The sequence below is a fragment of the Aotus nancymaae genome, unplaced genomic scaffold (assembly GCF_030222135.1).
Source record: "Aotus nancymaae isolate 86718 unplaced genomic scaffold, 86718_ANA_hifiasm-v0.15.2.pri h1tg000131l, whole genome shotgun sequence".
Lineage (NCBI taxonomy): Eukaryota > Metazoa > Chordata > Mammalia > Primates > Aotidae > Aotus > Aotus nancymaae.
The window spans coordinates 7,451,264-7,471,759 of record NW_026988546.1 but is presented as its reverse complement, the minus strand read 5'-3'; the positions used below and the strand labels follow the sequence as shown (position 1 = coordinate 7,471,759).

General features: G+C 34.9%; 1 protein-coding gene and 1 pseudogene across 1 annotated transcript in view; one reads left to right on the top strand and one right to left on the bottom strand.

Annotated features, from left to right (window-relative positions):
- Nucleotides 1–480: 480 nt before the first annotated feature.
- The window catches only part of LOC135272763 (ankyrin repeat domain-containing protein 36B-like), a 59,878-nt gene continuing 39,862 nt past the window's right edge, over nucleotides 481–20,496 (bottom strand). The window contains 9 exon segments of the mRNA XM_064371353.1: nucleotides 481–688; nucleotides 905–950; nucleotides 1,445–1,538; nucleotides 1,847–1,917; nucleotides 3,433–3,585; nucleotides 4,957–5,874; nucleotides 7,008–7,188; nucleotides 9,784–9,988; nucleotides 19,002–19,143. Of these exon segments, the coding sequence (XP_064227423.1) occupies nucleotides 651–688; nucleotides 905–950; nucleotides 1,445–1,538; nucleotides 1,847–1,917; nucleotides 3,433–3,585; nucleotides 4,957–5,874; nucleotides 7,008–7,188; nucleotides 9,784–9,988; nucleotides 19,002–19,143 (1,848 nt within the window). The 3' untranslated portion in view covers nucleotides 481–650.
- LOC135272712 (myb/SANT-like DNA-binding domain-containing protein 3) lies at nucleotides 16,096–17,127 on the top strand (annotated as a pseudogene).

Genomic DNA, 20,496 nt, shown 5'->3' with positions numbered 1-20,496 from the left:
GAAAAATTAGCTGGACATGGTGGTGCATGCCTGTAGTCCCAGCTGTTCGGGAGGCGGAGATTGCGGTGAGCCGAGATCGTGCCATTGCACTCCAGCCTGGGTAACAAGAGCGAAACTTTGTCTCAAAAAAAAAAAAAAAAAAAGAGAAATAGTGTATGAAGAAGCAAAACAGACCAGTCGCAGTGCTTTATGCCTGTAATCCCAGCATTATAGGAGGCCGTGTCAGGATGAAAAATATGCACAATATGCAATTACTATTAAATATAATTTGCCCATAGTTGCACACTGAATTCCTTATCATGGTAGTTAAGTATCAGAGCTTCTGGTTTTCTCACTCTTCATTCATGTATTTACCAACCATGTGCTGAGGCACTAGGACAAGCACTGGAATTATAAGATGAAGATGATACAGTCCACCGCTCAACAACTGTATGCTATAATCTGAAAAACAAACAGGCAATTCCCATAGAGAGTCATAGATACAATGACAGGCATTTATCAGAAGACACAAAAGGGATACTAGCCCAGGTTTGTGTCAACATTGTAGGCTTTTTGGTGGAGGTGACTCATAGGTTGATAACTGAAGGATAAAGAAAACATACGTAGGATAGAGGGAAGAAGTAAATGCAAAGAGCTGGAGATGAGGACGATCACTGTGGAGCTCCATGTAGTCTAGTGTAGCTGGATGCTAGAACAAAGGGGCAGAGTATGGTGAGTGGTTAACAAGGCATAAGTATACTCTTTCTTATGATTATGTTTTCACATTTTTCACTAAAGGGATATCAGAAAAAATATTTAATGCAGTTTTTATTAACCAAGCAATGGAGAGGAATACAGTACACTACTTACATTTTATTTCAGAAATCAATGATTTGAATTTAATTCATAAATTTTGGCAACATACCTTCATCTACTTCTGTAGTTTCATTTTCTTGCAACACATGTTGCATCTGAAATAAATCAAATATTACTTATAATGTTTCAGTCAAACAAAAGACATTACCATGTAAACCTGTTGTAAGTCAAGGAGCAACTGTACTGTAGATTGATCATTCCTAATCTAAAAATCTGAAATTCAAAATGCTCCAAAATCTGAAACTTTTTGAGCATAGACACGACACCACAACTGCAACATTCCACACCTTACCTCATGACAGGCTGCAGTGAAAACAGTGAAAACTGTTACCTGCAAAAAATTACTGTAAAACATTGTAGAGAATTACCTTCCAGCTATGTGTATAAGATGTATAAGAAACATAAGTGAATTTCATGTTTAGGTTCAGGTACCATCCCCAAGATATTTCATTAGGTATATGCAAATATTCCAAAGTCTGAAAAAAATCTGCTTCTGGTCCCAAGCATTTTGGACAAGGGATATTCAGCCTGTCCTACTGGAAAAATAAAATTCCTTTTCAGTATGATAGAAATTAAGAGATTGGCTTACCAAAGTTGAACTTTGCATGATTTTCTGAAGCTGCTCAATTTGGTCGTCTTGCTTTTTAATTATATTTCTTATCGTGGAATTTTCTATGTGAAGCCTAAAATGTGCATTTAAAAATAATTACTCTCATATACAAATGTTTTAAAATCATGTAAATTCTAAACAAACTTCTGAAGGTACAGTTACACAAATTCTTAGAGATTTTAAAAACAGATGTTTGGGCAACTGTGTCATTTTTCTACCTAGGAATAATGTAGAAAAATGATGTGTTTCAATATAGTTTACAAATGAAACTTTTCCTTGGCTTCACAAAGGCATACTTATTATCATAACTGATAACAATTCTCATACTACAGTGCTCTTTTGCTTTATAAATACTCAAGTTATTTAGTGTTCAAACCGTACTTTTGTACATAGCCTTCTATATTCTCAGCACATCTTAAAGTCGCTGTAAGTTGATCCTGCATTTCCTGAAACTAAAACAAAGAATTAAACCATTTACATTTGGAAATGACCTAAATGTCCATCAGTAGATGAATAAATCAACAAAATATAATAGATATAAAATATTGTTTTAGACTATCACAGTCTTTTTTATTTAAAAAAGGTCATAATCCAGGAAAAATCATCCCATTACCTGTTTTTTTGTAACTAATTTTACTGGAACACTGCTATACCCCTTCAATCCACATATTGTTTATGGCTACTTTCAGGCTATAACTGCAGGGTTGAGTTATTTAAGAGGGATCTTACGGCTCACAAAGCCTTAAATAATACTATCTGGCCCTGTACAGAAAAGTTGACTGATCCATTCTCTAGGAATAAAACACAATATTCTTCCTGCTTTTGAATGATATTTTATTAGATAAATACTCAAATTTACAAATTGGTAAAATGTGGAAAGATAAAGGATTACCTTATGGTAAGCATTTATATTTTTGAATTCCAAACACTACCACATCAACTATAATTTGAGTTTTTTGTATGTATGCATTTAGTTTTATTATAGCAAAGCAACTTGCACATTTTTAATATTTAAAACTAAGCATCATCTTTCCTTTGTAGGAAAAGTTCAAGAAATTTTAAAAATAAGCAGGAACAAAATTAAAACAAAGTCCATTCCAAGTAAGATCTTACAAGATCATATTGACTCTCCCATTGAGTAGCAGGACTCAAGGCATCATTAAAAGAGAAGTCATTAAAAAGCATCATCCTAAACTGCAAGGTGTCCATTAAACATGCTAAAGGAGAAGCCCTGTTGTCTAAATGCCCACTTAACCCACCCAAACATCTCAAACCCACCCTTTGCTGATCTTCTATAATCCCCTTTTTAGTTTTTTTTAATAAACAAGAGAAAATAGATACATGTTGGCAAATGCTAACTGTCTATGTTCATGTAGAAACAGAGTGTACTCTCTGAGCCCAATACAGAGTAAGGATTTTCACCAAAATAAAAATTTATTCAGTAGAATGGCCTTTCTGTACAAAATTAACCTGAAATCTATGAAATAAGTATACACAGGTTCTTTATTCATTCAGAAAAGTAGAGATTAAAAATAAGATAATTTTCTGAAACATTCCATTAGACATTATCCTCTGAATTAATCTGGCTTTTCTCATCATGGCAATAGAGAAACCACTAAAAACAGACTAACAGGAAAAAAGAAAAACCTCTCTGAACTTATGTGAGAAAGGATGCATAATTCTCAACTTTCCTAAGGTTAAATATTTAAGGAAAAAATATTTGTATAAAAATGGCAGAATGAAAGCCAGAGATTAACAAATAGGTGTATTATAAAGATAATAAAATTTTTATAAAATTACTTAGAATGAAAATACAAAAGAAAGGCATCCACTATAAAATTTTAATAAAATTACTTAGAATGAAAATACAAAAGAAAGCCAGCCACTAAAATTAGTACCCCAAAAACTTTATATTAGTTAACCACCTACAGATTAACTGTTGTTGGCATGTGAAGTTTCATACATACTTGACTTCTCATCTGGCCTGCTTTCTTCTTTGAATCCTCCAGCTTACTTTCTAAATGGACGGAGTGATGCAATGACGCATCCACCAAAGTTTTTGATGTTGATGCTTTGTGTAGGGCATCATCCCGTTTTTGTTGAAGTTGTCTCACAAGTACCTGATGTTATTTTTGTTACTGGTTTTACAAATCACCTTATTATTGAACCGTTAATAATATTTAACTCTAAAGTATACACTTTGAAAAATATCACCACACAGACAGATTCACCTTCTTTTCCTCATATGTACACATTCCTGTTTATTACTGAATCCCATTAAGGATACAGAAGGTGTTATCTTCCTATCAAACTAGTATTGTTACTCACGCAACATATTCAGCTCACTAGTCATTCCTCCCCTGTTGAATTTGTAGTGCTTAAAAGCCTTCTGAAGTCTCAAAAAGAAATGAGTATGTGGGTGGGACTGATGGTAGTAAATTACACATTGTGGAATGATTTCCCTCTTTTTTTTCTTTATTAGAAACTCAAATCAACCTCAGAGTTCCTCACATTAAATCATCTGCTTAAATCCTTCCAATAGATTTCTATCACAGAACAAAAGTAAAATTCCAATGGCTTTAGATGATCTAAGTAATCTGCCCTCCACCTCCCGACCTGACCTCAGCTGCTGTGTCTGACTACTCCATTCCTACTCTACATGAATCCTGCCACTCCTCATTAGTCTGAAATCCTCCTTAGTCTGAAAATTGGGGCATAGCATCACAGATAGCTATGCCTCTATTTGTCCTAGACAAAGTTATATCCAAATGATAGTAATTAAGCCTTGATGTAAAAATTATAAGCAAATTTTTCATAAAAACAACAAAGTGAATTATAAATGCCAGTAGGAAGATTAAATCAAATACAGTTTGGCTAAAATTTACCACATTTTCCTCATACTATAAGTAAAGTTAGATGCCTTTAAAGGGTGGAATGATCATATCTATATATAATTTGAGATTGAAATAGTTTCAGATTTAAGACGAACAGTTTCAGATTTAAGTCAAATTGACATGAAGAAAAACAAAACTGTACCGACTAAGATATATTTAAAGCTACTGAAGAAAAATAATTATGACACAGGGAGTACACTTCGGTTCATCTGGAAAATCTGATATTAACTGTCAAAGTACCCCACTTAATTGAATAAATTTCAAAATACCATTTTAGGTATATGCATTTCCATATATCTGATTTATCATGGTCTTAAAATGTGGCAACACAAATACATTAAAATTATTATTTCAGCAGTATAAGACTACATTAATATTAGTCTATAATAACAAAATTTCATAAGTGACACATTGACTTTAATCAGAGGAAAGCATCTCTCAGTTCTAACTTTGATTTGCTGGAAACAAGGAATGTTTCTAAGCTGATATAGCAGATATATTTATCATATATATCCTTTTTTATATTCAACTAGATTCAACATTTAGCTGTAACCAAATATTACTTTAAATTTTACTTATATTTTTCTTGATACTCACTTCTCTTTCTGCTTTCTCTCTTTCATACTGACATTGTTTTTCTTTCAATTGATTAACTTCATTGATCAACCTCTGATTCTCTTCTTCTAGCAAAATACAGAGCTTTCTGCACTCAGCTTGAACATTTTGTACTCTAGCATCACATTTGGCTTGAATATTCATTAATGTTTTTTCTTGATTGTCAGCTTTGTTGTGAGCATCATTCAGTTCCTGTTGAAGCAACATACTTTGTCTATGTAGTTGACATAATCTTTCCTGCTTTTCTAAGCATTTTTCTACTTTATCTTGGCCATTTTTGTACATTTTTTCAATGTCCTTCATTTGACACTGTGTTTGATTTAGGTCTCTTTGCATGCATTCAAAAACCAAAGTCTTGGCTTTCAGAGCCTCTCTTGTGTAACAGAGCTCAGTTTCGAGGCCACTGGACTTACTCTCAGCTTTAGAAAGTTGCTGAGAAAGAATCAGAACATGAGAATTCAAATTTTCCTGTAAATGACAACATTTATCTACTGTGCCCTGGAAAGCAAGCTCTTGGTCTCTTTCTGATGACTGACTTTGATCATGATCACGTACAACAGCATTCAGTCTACAACGGTATGATTCAATTTCTCTTTCCAGTCTTTAGTTGCTTTCCTTTTCCTTCTCCAGTTTGGAATGGAGCACTGTGTTCTCATCTGTCAGAGCAGTAAGCCGTCCACTAGAACGGGCTATCATTTTTGTTAATGTTTCCCCAATCCATTTTAGAGTCTTTTGAAGGTCTTCATTCCTCCCTTTTATAATTTCAATGTCTTTTAAATATTTCTTTTCCAGGTTTTGATATTTAATTGTGTCTCTTTCCATCCTAAGCCTGGCAATTGCATCTTGCATCAAGTGGTTTTTATGCAACAGGTCTTCTTCTTTTCCATGACTATCAGAAATCTAAGCAAAACAAAGAAAACTTTTAACTAGTACCCAATAGGATAACATATTATGATTGCTTCTGAAATTAAATAATAACCTGTACATTTATACAATGAGAGGGTTGCCATAACTGGATATCTAACTGGAAAAAAAAGTTGAGTCAAAACCTCAAACCTCATAGAGGTTTGAATTCCCCAAAGTTTAAAAATTTGAAGACAGTGAGTCTATGAAGGCAAAAAAGAAACCACTAAATAATTTTTTTAAATCTCAGAATTAAAAAAAAAGGCTTTTACTGAATTACAACAAACCCCAAGGCATAAAGGAGTAATAACTGCGACTATTTTATAAAACTGGGTTAGCACTCTAACACCTAATCTATGCTTCTCCCTAGAGTAAGAGTCGTTAGCTTGGCAGATATTTGGACAGATGAATGAAATTTTCCAAATTCTTTAAGTTCCTTTTTCCTAAAATACTGTATAGATATTCTACTTTTCTAATATTGTTATGGTCAGTTTTAAGAATGACATTTACTGATAAATGATATATCTAGGCACTGTACTAAGTACTTCTACATGCACAAATCAATGAACTCATTTACTTATAATTCTATAGTGAAAGTTTAAAAATATAAGCAAGCTGCAGGATTTTCCCCAGGTTTTCTGACTCTACTTCTAGTGCTCTTCCACCAAATCAGTTACTTCTGTTAGGTAGATATACACATACAAAAATAGTCTTTTATTTCCAAACACCAAAAGTCAAGAAAATTAAATTTATTGAGCTCCTCTTAGAAAATACGAGATTATTTACTATTATGATAACTTTTATTTCCTTTCCATAACATTTGAAACAGTAATTAACATGAAATAGGGAAAAATATGCTGAACTATGTCACTAGGAACAACATTCTTACAATACCATTACGTATATATTATTGAATATCATTGTTTTCAAAAGGTTTTGAACTAAAACAAAATATTGATGTCAAGATTTATTATAAATAATTGTAGCTATAAGTGCCATGATTCATTTTTTAAGATAAAATAAAATTTTTGGTTTGTTTTATGCCTAAATAATATATACTAAATTAAAGAGATATTATAACTAATATTAATAAAAGTAGAAACATGAAGTTTCACCAAACATTAATTTACCTGATTTGAATCATTTCTCACAGTCTCCAATTCCACCTCCAGTGATTTGATAGCCAGTTTAAGTTGTTTTATCTCTTTGGCGTCTTTCACATATTGCTCTTCTATTATTATCTTTTCCCTAACTTTTTCGTGCAACTCTTCAGAATTTCTTCCTTTCTCTTTTTCTTGTTGTGTGGCATACCTGTAAATATACTTACCTTAGAATTTATTTTATCAGTGAAGATTAAGCTCTCTGATTTTTTATCTTGCCCAATTCCTACCTAAGGGGTCCAGGGAGTCACGTTCTACAAACCATGGATTCTTATCGGATTGGTTTTATTTGACCCTGTACATTGTGACTTGCTTTTCAATCTGACTCTGGCATAACATTATGAGAAAAGGAAGAAAATATTTAATCAAAATATACTTCTTTGTCATGCCTTGAAATTGCCCTGCAAAGTCTCTTGTGGGAAAAAGTCACATTCTATACCTTCCTTTCTTTGCAGATTCAGGAGATAATCAACAAAGAGCCAGGCACCCTTTTGGGTCCCATGAGAAACATTTTATGATCTGCTTTCTCTCTCTCTGAAATCTGCTGAGAGATTCCTCTGCAAAATAAAACTTCATCCCCACAATCATTTATCTCAACCTGAACATTCTTTTCCATTAATCCCAGGTCTCCAAATAAACTCAACCAATTGTCAACCAGAAAATGTTTAAATTTACCTATAGCCTGGAAGTCCCTGCTTTGAGTTGTCCCACCTTTCTGAACCAAACCAATGTATAAAATGTATAAAACCAAGCTGTGCCCCGACCACATTGGGCACATGTTCTTGGGACCTCCTCACGGGCCATGGTCACTCATATTTGGCTCAGAATAAATCTCTTCAAATATTTTACAGAGTTTGACTCTTTTTGTTGATATCAGAAAATAAAACATTCATATGTTGGTTTATTATCCTCACAAAGTTTCTATGTTCTTAAATATTATTTTTCTTTCTAGTTCTCATGTTTTTAATTTCTCACCTCGATCTCATCCAAAGGACATGTATAAATTGAAGAGTATTGATAAAAGAACATCCTGCTAATCTGTAAATTTCTGTTACTAGTAACTCTAGTAAATACTATTAAAAGGGATGTTGAAAATTATTCAGTAAAGTTGCAAGATAAAAATTATCTTCTTTCACACAGTAATTACTCCTCAATTAGAATGGATCATTTACAGTTAACTAATTAAAATGAAGTTACTTTTTATAAATAAGTCAATACATTCACTAGAAATAAATTTTCATCTTCATGAAACATTGCAGGTATCCCTTAGCATAATTTACATTGTACGATAGCACTTTCAGATGTCTTTATGAAAAATGTATCAGCAGATTGCTGTAATCCAAGACTAGATTAAGAATCTAATATGTTACCCTACACTTTTTAAGATTGCTTTTTGGGTAACATTTTCAACCTATCCTGTTGATTAGTATATATTTTATAAACAATTTTAAAATCTGTTTTAAAACAACACAAGATCTAATATTTAAACAATAAAGAATAATCTGTGTCTTCAGCATAGAACTTTGAATTAATTTTATCTATGTAGCAGAGAGAGATGATGAATAAGCTAATCAGTAATCACTTTCCATTTTACTTTTTATTCCCCGCATATTAAGAATAAAATGATAATTTTTGTTTGTTTATTTTTTGAGAGGGAGTCTGCAATGGCATGATCTCAGCTCACTGCAACCTCCACCTCCTGGATTCATGTGATTTTCCTGCATCAGTCTCCCAAGTAGCTCGGATTACAGGCAAACACCACCACACAAAGTTAATTTTTTGTATTTTTAGTAGAGATGGGGTTTCACTATGTTGGCCAGACTGATCTCAAACTCCTGACCTTGTGATAAACCTGCCTCAGCCTCCCAAAGTGTTGGGATTAAAGGCATGAACCACCACACCTGGCCGATAATTTTTTAAATAATTGTTCTGGGAAGAGAAAAATATCTATTTCATGCTCTGTTGATTCAATTATAAATTAATATAAACATTCTTAAGAACAATTTAGAAACTTTGATCAAAGATCTTTTTTAAAAAGTTTCTATGCTTTAACCAGAATAATTTACTCAAAGTAAATAATTAGAAATGTAGAAAACCATGTATATGTAAAAAATGTTCTTTGCAGCATTAATACAAAAACTTTTTAAAACCTAAAATTCAATTTGTCAATTAAATAATGACATTTCCATAGGGTAAAATTCTATACACTCATTAAAACTACGATTTAAAAGAATATGCATTTAGTTATTAGGGAAGTATTCACAATTAAGAACTTGTGATATTGGCCGGGCACGGTGGCTCAAGCCTGTAATCCCAGCACTTTGGGAGGCCGAGGCGGGTGGATCACGAGGTCAAGAGATCGAGACAATCCTGGTCAACATGGTGAAACCCTGTCTCTACTAAAAATACAAAAATTAGCTGGGCATGGTGGCGCGTGCCTGTAATCCCAGCTACTCAGGAGGCTGAGGCAGGAGAATTGCCTGAACTCAGGAGGCGGAGGTTGCGGTGAGCCGAGATCCCGCCGTTGCACTTCAGCCTGGGTAACAAGAGCGAAACTCCGTCTCAAAAAAAGAAAAAAAAAAAAAAGAACTTGTGATACTATATTGAAGAATTTCGCACTCCACATGATTAAGAAGCTTTCTTTCCTGTTAAATCCTAGAAAGAAAATCAGCGATTACAAAAATTCTCCTTATACATCCTTAGTAATAAATAACTCAAACATTTCTTAAAAACTAGAATGTCATACCTCAAACTGCAGAGTGCTTTTTCCCATTCATGTTTTTCATGCTCTAACTGTGATATTATTTCTTTTTCTTCAGATAGTCTCTTTTGTAGTATACTAATCTTATTTTTCATTTTTTGAATTTTTCCTGTAAGTCGCTCACAGTGATTTTCTATTGATCTTTCACGTAAATAAATTGCATTTTTAATTTTTAATAGGTGAACACAATCTGTAAACAGGAAAAAACAAAGTAGAGATAAAATACATGAGTAGATTTTTTGATATAAAGGACTGTGCATTTTAACAAGCATTGATTCATACACTGAACAAATATGTACATATTGAATGCCTACAAGGTGGAAGACATTATAGTAAGCTCTGCAGATAAGAGAACACCTCTGCTCTTGTTTTAGCTTAAAGTATAGTGAAGAACCAAGATAAAAGGTGACAATTATAAACTCAGATAGGTACTGTGAAAAAAAAAACATAGTTATATGATTGCATAAGATAATTTGATCTATACTTCACCCAGGGAAGATTTCCCTGAGGAAGAGATGGCTACACGGAGAAATGAAGGATGAGAAGGAAATAGGCAAAGAGGAAAGCAAAGCATTCTGACCAGTTTGCAGCAGGTGATGAAGCTCTGCTGCAATCTGCTACTAGCCCTGATGGAGAACAGGTACTGATTTTTCTTCTTACCTAAAAAAATATAAAAACAAAACAGACAAAATACATTAAACAATGATTTTCAACACAGTGGACTTCAGGCAATGAAGATGGTAGGTGATCACTGAAAGGCAGAAAACAAATACAGCAGGCCTTATAAATGTCCCAGCTCTTTTAACAGAGTTTTGACAGAGGTTCCAGGCCATGACAACGGGAGAAAATCTGACACGGAGCTGGGGTGATGAAGCTGAGAGGCTAGTAAAACTAAAGCAGATAGAGATGACAGGACAGAACACTGGAGAGAAGAAAGCAGTACAGGAAACAAATCCTGAAGATGTGCAGAGATTCCCATTTGAGTATTCAGGAGAGTAATGAAAAGTCCTTGTGTGCTAGGAAACTTCCTCAGAACAATGGAAAATAAAAAAAACCACTTAAGATTATCAGAAATTATTTCTGGGGTTCACACCATGCCTGGAAGAGGGTCTATTCCCATGAGCCAGGCTAAAAAACCCTCATACTTCACAGGACAATGAATAATCAGAAAGGTCTTGCCTCAGGAGTGAGGAATTACCCTAAATCTAACAGCAAAAACGGAAAGATTATAAGTAAATCGCTGTACTCCAAATAAAACTCAAGAGAGTAAGTGAAGGCATGGAAGCTATTAAAAAAAAAAAAAAAAAACCGGGCCAGGCGTGGTGGCTCACGCCTGTAATCTCAGCACTTTGGGAGGCCGAGGTGGGGGGATCACGAGGTCAAGAGATCGAGACCATCCTGGTCAACATGGTGAAACCCCATCTCTACTGAAAATACAAAAAATTAGCTGGGCATGGTGGCGCGTGCCTGTAATCCCAGCTACTCAGAAGGCTGAGGCAGGAGAATTGCCTGAACCCAGGAGGCGGAGGTTGCGGTGAGCCGAGATCGCGCCATTGCACTCCAGCCTGGGTAACAAGAGCGAAACTCCGTCTCAAAAAAAAAAAAAACAAAAACAAAAACAAAAAACCGAAACCATATTTGCAAAGATGCAAATTACATTTTCAGAGGTAAAAACTACAGTGGATGGAAAAAAGACAAATTAGGGATAACAAAGGAAAAGATTCCTAAATTTGACACAATAAACCGTGAGAAACTTTCAAGCAGCTAATATAGATAACTCCGCAAATAAAAAAGAGGGGACAGAAAAAAAAATTAAAGAAAAAATGGACAAACATGTTCCAACCTTAATATAAACCATAATCCCACAGATTCAGGAAAGAAGTGTCTGGGACAGAAAAAAATGAAAGTGTATCATTGTCATCTTTTATACCATCTACGATGTATAATATTACTTGAAGGTGGACTGTGATAAGTTAAAATTATATACTAAAAATCCTAAAGTAAACATTAAGATAGCAAAACAGTTATCTCTAATAAACCCAAAAATATATAAAATTGAATCATAAAATATAGCTGACTGATCTAAAAGAAAGGAGAAAAAGAAGGGGAACAAATAACAGCTGGGACTAAAAGCAATCAAACAGCATGATGACAGAAAAACATGACTATATCAATAATCACATTATAAATGACACTTGTCTAAAAACCTCAACTCAAATGCAGACTGCCAGACTCAGTAAGAAAGCAAGACCCAACTACATGCTGCCTATAAGAAATGCACTTTAAATGTAAAGACACAAATTAGTTAGAAGGTAGGAAAAAGATACATGTTAACACTTGCCAGAGGCAGCTGAGTGGGAGTGGCTGTATTAATACCAAGTAGATTTTATAGCAAAAAAAAAAAAAAAAAAATCCAGCAATAAATAACAAAAGGTCATGTCACAATAGTAAAAGGATCAGTTAATGAGGAAAACATAACAATCTTAAGTGTTTATACCCCTAAAAACAAGCCAGCTTCAAAATATATGAGGCCAAAGTGGATAGAACTACAAAAAGAAATAGACAATTTCTAAGTAACCTGAGGTTTCAATACCCTTTACTCAATAAGTGATAGAACAAGAAGGCAGAAAATCAGCAAGAATAAACAGACTTGAACAACACTATGCTTTTCAAGTACCAATGGAACACTTACCAAAATAGACTATATTTTAGGCCATACCATAATTCTCAATTAAAGGACTGAGTCAGAAGGATTGAAGTCATACAAAGTATATGCCCTGACCACAAATCAATCAGATTAAAGACCAATAAGAAAAATAACTCTGAGAAATACTCAAATATTTGAAACTAAGTAACACACATCTAAATAATCCTGGGTCAAAGAAGTAATGAAAAATAGAAATTAGAAAATATTCTGAACTGAATAAAAATGAAAATACAATGTGTCAGAATTTGTGGAATGCAGCTACAACCGTACTTGAATACAAATGTTAGCACTGCTGAATGTCTATATTAGAAGAGTCTCAAATCAATGACCCTGACTTCTACCTTAAGCAGCTAGGTAAAAGAAGAGTGAATTAAACCCAAAGCAAGCAGAGGAAAGGAAATAATAAACATCGGCTGTGGTCTGAATGTTTGTGTTCCCCAAAATTTATATCCTGAAAGCCAATCACAGAGGCGATGGTATTAGGAGGTGGGATTTTTATAGGTAGTTAGGTCATGAGAGCCAAGCCCTCATGAATGGGATTAGGGCTCCTATACAACAGACCCCAGAGCTCCTTCACGCCTTCTGCCAAGTGAAGACAGAGAAAAAGAATGCATCTGTGAACCAGGATGTGGTCCCTAACCATACACCAAATCCAATGCATCTTGATCTTGGACTTTGCAGACTCCACAACTGCGAGAAATCAACTTCCATTGTTTGACTCAATCTATGGTATTTTGTTATACTGTTGGCTTCAGAAGAAACAATAGAGAAAGTCAACAACACAAAACACTTTGAGGAGATCAATAAATGTGATAAAACTCCATTTAGCCTGGCTGCTCAGAAAAAAGAAATAAAACAAATGACTAATTTCAGAAATAATGAGACATTATTACAGATTCTATAGATAATAAAAATATAACAATATTATAATTTCTATGTAAATAAACATGACAACTTAGATAAAATTAATAAATTCCTTTAAAAATGAAAATTAGCAAATCTCAAACAAGAAGCAGTAGATAACCTGAATTTCCCATATCTATAAAAGAAAGTTAAGTTATAACTGAAAACCTTCCTAAAAGAAAACTTCGGACCTAGCTAACTATGCTGGTGAATTCTCAAAACATTTCTGGAATAATACAACTGTACAAAAACTACCCCCACCAAAAAAACAAACAAACAAACAAACAAAACAGAAGTATATCTTAACTCAGTTTGTAATGTTAGCTTTACTCTGAACCAAAACCAGAAAATAGTATTACCAACAAGCAAATTCCGTCATGAACATGAATGTAAAACTTCAACCAATTTGTGATGCAAATAAGACATCCTCCAATAGCTGAGTGAATAAACTGTGGTTAAACAGTCATACAGTGGAATATCACTTTATGTGAAAAAGAAATGAGCAATCAATCTATGACAATATGTGAAGGAACCTTAAATGCATATTACCTATTGACATAAGCTAATCTGGAAAGGCTACTTAATGTATGATTCCAACTGTATGAAACTCAGGAAAAGGCAAAACTATGGATAAAGTAAAAAGGTGCCAAAGGGTTAGGGATGGCAGGAAAGGATACATAGGCAGAGTGCAGAGGATTGTACCTTTGTCCAAACCCACATATGTACAGTACCAAGTATGAACCCCAATGCAAATTATGGGCTTTGAGTAATTGTGATATGTCAATTTAGGCTCATCTATCATAGCAACTACCACTATGGTGAAGGATATTGGTAATGAGGGAGGCTACATATGTGCTGGGGTGGGGGTATACAAAAAAATGTCTGAACTTCCCTCTCAATTTTGCTGGGAACATAAAAATGGTACCTAAAAAATAAAAACCTTTATAATAAATTTTAAATGAGACTTTAGTAAATTGAATCCAACAGTATAATAAAAAGATAATATATCATAAACAAATCAGGTTTATCCTAGAAATGCAGCGTTAGCTTAACCTCAAAAAATCATAATTATTTACCATATAACAAAGTAAAAGACCCATAGGATCACTCCAACAGATAGAGGCATCTGATAAAATTCACTCCTGATGTTTTAAAGCAGAAAAACTCAAGAACATAAGAATCCAAGGGAACTTCCTCAGCATGATAAGCAACACCTATGATGGATCTACAGCTAACATGCAGCATAGTGAAAAATGGAATGCATTTCCCGTCAGATGAGGAACAACAAGGGAATGTCTGCTGTCACCACTTGTAGGTAGCATTGTTCTGAAGATTCTAGTTAATACAGTCAGAAAAGAAAAAGAAATAAGAGGCATCCACGCTTAAAAAAAAAAAGAAAGAAAATAGTCTTTATACATAACCATGGCCATACAATAGGTATGGGTAAACCCCAACCTGTGGGCCAGCTTCTTGTCTTTTATTGGAACCCAGCTGTATTCATTAATTTATAGATGGTCTATGGCTGCTCTCATACCACAATGCCAGAGTTTATCAGCTGCAAAAGAGACCCCTTTGACACGTCTAAAATATTTACCATCCTTAGTAAAAGGGTAGTTTGAGAAAGAAAGGTTTGACAACCTTTTGTCTACGTAGAAAACCTGATCAAATCTACCAAGAACGTGCCAGAACTAATAAGTGAGTTTAACAAGATTGAAGGATACAAATTCAACATAGAAAAATCAACTGTATTTCTATATGCTAGCAATAAACCATCAAATTAAAAATTTTAAACATTTTTAGTTTTATAAAAATGTATGTTTAGATTAGCGTTGCTCAACCTGTATAAAGTCAAATACATCTACACTAACTAAACTATAATTTACAACTTCATTAAAAATGAAATACACATAAATCTGATAAAATATGGGAAGACCTATAAAAACTAAAAAATATTACTGAGAAAATTTAATATTACCTCTATAAAAGCAGACACACACTTTATTGAGGAGTAGATTCACTATTGTTAAGATGTCAATTCTCCCCAAATTAATCTACAAATATGACACAATCCCAACCTAATTTCCAACAAGCAAGCAGTCTTTATTTTATTGATAAGCTGATTTTAAAGTTCATGTGAAAATGCAAAGGATCTAGCATTGTCAAAACAGAACAAAATTAGAGGAATCATTTCAGGAATTACTATAAATCAACATTAACCAAAACAGTATGCCACAGGTACAGGTTGAGTATCCCTTATTCAAAATGTTTTGGACTAGAAGTTTTTCAGATTTTGGATTTTGGAATATTTGCATAAGCATGGTGAGATATCTTGTGGATAGGACCCAAATCTAAACACAAAATACACTTATTTTTCATATGTACCTTATACACAAAGACTGAAGGTAATTTTAAACATGACTTTTGGAGAGAGGAGCCCAGGCCGCCCGCGCTCGCGCCTCGCCGGCCCCTCCCCCGGTCGCTGCAGCCGCCGCGCCGCCGCTGCAGGTAGGAGGCTCCCCTTCCGGCGGGCCGCAGCGGGGCGGGGTCATGGGTGGGGAGGGCGGGCCGGGCGCACGGGGGCCGCGGGCGGGGGGCCGGCATGGCGGGCTTTCGGGCCGCGCCACTGCGACCCCTGCTCTGCAAGCCGGGCGCCGGGCGGCCGCCTCCGCGCGCCGCGATGGGACTCGGATAGTTAGCGGCCATGAGAAATATAGTGGAAAATGCAAAACAACGAAATTATAAAGCCTGCCAAATACTTATCAGAATTGGAAAAGAGCATCCTGCTGGCTTTAGTAGAAAAGTACAAATATGTGCTGCAATGTAAGAAAAGTGATGCGGGAACTATTGCCCTTAAGCAGCATACCTGGCAGGCGCTGGCCCACGAATACAACTCTCAGCTGAGCGTGTCCCTGCGGGATTTCAAACAGCTGAAGAAGTGCTGGGAGAACATAAAAGCTCGGACCAAAATAATTACGGCCCATGAAAGGAGAGAGAAGGTGAAACGGAGCGTCAGCCGGATGCTGAGTACTCACGTCCTAGGGAAGGAGAAGATCGCCAGCATGCTTCAGGAGCAGCTCTACTTCCTGCAGAGCCCCCCGAGGAGGAGCCCGAATACCACCCCGACGCGGTGGCCCAAGAATCATTTGCTGTTTCAAATAGAGAACTGTGCGATGATGAGAAAGAGTTCATACATTTTCCAGTATGTGAGGAGACCTGTCAACCTGAACCCTCTCGTGTCAGAATAACAGCCAATAAAAACTACAGGAGCAAAACCTCTCAAGAAGGTGCTTTAAAAAAGATGCATGAGGAAGAACACCATCAACAAATGTCCATCTTACAACTGCAGCTGATACAAATGAATGAGGTGCATGTGGCCAAAATCCAGCAGATAGAGCGAGAGTGTGAGATGGCAGAGGAGGAACACAGGATAAAAATGGAAGTTCTCAATAAAAAGAAGATGTATTGGGAAAGAAAACTGCAAACTTTTGCCAAGGAATGGCCTGTTTCCTCATTTAACCGGCCCTTTCCCAATTCACCCTAAGACTTTGGGGGTGGCTGTCTTGTAATTAATCTGTGTTGGCAAAGAATGTCTGGAACATGGACTTGTGGTCAGTAACCTGTAACAGAGTTACAACTAGGAAAATTAGAGTGGTAGTAGTCACTTATTTAAGAATTCATTCAGGTACCAACAGCTGCACCCTCTGTATTCCTTAAGTGGCAAAGAAGCTGTTATAGTCTTCTGAAAATTATCACTATGAGTGCTATAATTCTGAATGTAATGTCTCTTAATTAGAATTCATACAAGAACCATGAAGAAACACACACACACACACACACACACACACACACACACGCAAAACATGACTCTTAATGATTAGGGGCATGAAACAACATTTGTATACATGAGGTCAGATGTGGAATTTTTCCACTGTGGCATCCATGTTGGCAATCAAAAAGTTTTGGGTTTTAGAGTATTTCAGATTTGGGATATTTAAATTAGTGATGCTCAACTTGTAAAAAGAAAGTCAAACACAGACAATCCCCAACTTAAGGTGGTTTGACTATTGACTTTACAATGGGTTTACCACAATTTGAGGAGCACCTGGAAATTAATAAAACTCAACAGAGAGTTCAGAAATAGATAACACATATGCAACCAGCTTATGTTTGACAAAGGCAGGATGGCAATGCAGTGGAGAAAGGGTAGCCTTTTCAACATATGGTGCTAGAACAATTGGATGTTCATATCCAAAAAGTGAACTTGAATCCATACCTTACTCCATCTGCAAAAGGAAACTGAAAATGGAGCATAGATTTACATATAAGACCCAAGTCTATAAAATTTCTAGAATAAAGCATAGGAAAAAATCTTTGTTACCTTGCGCTAGGCAAACACTTTTTACATCTGACACAAAATGCAAAATCTGTAATTCAACAATTAAATTGGACTTCATCACGATTAAAACTTCTGCTCTTCAAAAGATACTACAAAGTGAGTGAAAGGTGAACCCCAAAACTGGAAAAATATCCTTATAAAAAAGTAGCTAAAAAGTAACAGTATCCAAATACATACAGAATTACTAAAATTCAACAAGTAAGTAAACATCAACCTATTTTTTAAATGGCAAAAGATTTGAAAAGACAGTTCGCCAAAGAAGATATATAGATGGCAAATAAACGCATGGAAAGATGTTCAACATTTTTAGTCATGAGGATTATGTACATTAAACCCATATTAATATACATAATACACACTCATCAGAATGGCTAAAATTAAAAAAATAAATAAATACAGCAGTAGTGTGACAACATGGCAAGCAGAATTGTCATTTGCTGCTGATGAGAAGGGAAAATAGTACAAATATTTTGGAAAACCATTTTGCAGTTTTTAAAAACAGGAATATAAAGGGGCGTGAGGAGACTTTAGTGGGTGATGGATATATGTTAACTATCTTGATGGTAATAAGTTTCACAAGTGTATACATCTGTTAAAACTTATCAAATGGTACCTTTTACATGTGTGCACTTTATCATATATCAATTATTTCACACTAAAGCTACTGATTATGGGAGCAAACACCTAAGGCACTGGCTGTGATACCGAGAAAGGAATGCAATGATGCAGTGCAAAGCTAGAGGATTGAGATCTGTACCTTACTGCAATAAGTGGCAGCTGAGTTTTCAGCAAGCAGGTAACATGATCAGTATTGATTTTTTACAACTATATAATTATGATTGCAGAACAGGCCATGGTTTTGGAAGGTGGAATAGTAGGAAGGACAGTTATAAGGTTACCACAGTATTTCAGGTGGGAGGAAATGGTAACCTGACCATGGGTAAATGGGTAAAGGCACAAAAGAGAAGCAGAGTAAACAAACACATTGGGAGTGCCATTCACACTGATAAAGGTACAGTGAAATGATCATAGCTCTTTAGCTGAGAGTGTACAAGATACAGTAGTTCTCATTCTTAAGGCATATTTCTGAAATGAACATTCTTATAACATATCAGCACTCTATGGTACAGTGGTAAGCAGTGTGTACATACACTGCTATAGAATAGAAAAAAGCCTTATATTTATGCATTTTCCTACCTTTACACTGCATTCCATGTTTATCAATGAGTAATATAACTTTCTTACAATTAGAGGAAAGAGAGTCATCATCCTCTGAGGCTATTTGAGATGACTGAATTATGCCATCAAGGTCATCCCTAAAATGTATTTGGTTTTTCATCTGGAAAATAAATAACACTGTTTCAAAATGTCCCCAAAATAGTTATAACATATACTAAATGTAGAGAAGTGGGAATTATTCGACTAGCACAAACACAGTATTTTTTTTTTTAGCAATTTCCTTTATGTTGACACTTGTTCAGAAAGTCACATGGTATATATGGATAAATTAGTTTCCCAGTCCCTATGCCATTTAGAAAACTGACAGAGAGACTTGAGTTAATTAAGGAACCAGGATTAGGATAATGTCTTCCTGAGCTTGTATCATTTCAACTGCATAAACAATCTATTTCTACATACAATAAGTATTTAGATAACCTCATTCTACACAGGAGATTTTCATAAATAAAATTTTCATAAATAAAAAATTCAAATGGATCAAATAATTGGTGAAGAGAAAAAAGAGCAGCATCAAGTGACCCTCTAATTCTTTTTGAAGTTGAACTTTCTCCAAAGCCAGGAACTCTACTTTACTTGTAATATGCTTACCTCATTCTTAAATCTACGCATGTATCACTTAATTCCACTTCTAGACATACTGTTGATGTTCTGTCATCATGTGGTGGAGAATAATGCACATTTTCTAATTAAAGTTGTATGCCTTTATACTTTTCTTGCACTACGGTTGTCATATAATGGCTTCTGGAACAAATTCTGTATTGGTTTTGTATCATTGTGTTTGTAACAACAAAAAGACTATGATCTTTTTTTTTATTATTATTATCACATGCTTCATTTTTTTGAAGCAGGTAAGCCACATATCTAAAAGGTTTTTTGAATCACTAAACTGAGGTATATGTCTGATGTTTAATTTCCAATTAGCGGTACTTTGGTTCTTATTTTTTTGTCATTTGCCTAACAACCTATTAGTCTTCATTTATTTCAACCATAACTACTTCTTGATTTCTTGCTTTTGTACTTTTCGTATTATTATAACAATTTTCCTGGTCTGGGTTAAAAACATGTTCAGTATCTGGTTTGTGGTCATTTTCACAGTCTACTTTAATTTCCATTTAAATAAAGCTTAGAAGGTGACTGGCAAGCATATTCTGGGGACCCAGAGTATGAATGAGATAGAAAGGCATTTTTGAGACTGGGTTATTTTTGTTCAGGAAATACCTGGACTACTACAGAGACAGACATGCCAGACACATCACTTTTCTGACAATCAGGTGAATCATTTGTCAAATCTGAGGGTATTTACTTAAGTTTGTTCTTCCTGTAGAGTTACCATGTAGTCACTCTTCCTCAATACAAGCAGTTTTGTAATTTTCACCAAACTCTGCTTTATTTGTGATGAATTTTAAAGCTTTTTTCACCCTAATTTGTCTTGTTTGATCCACATTCTCTCATA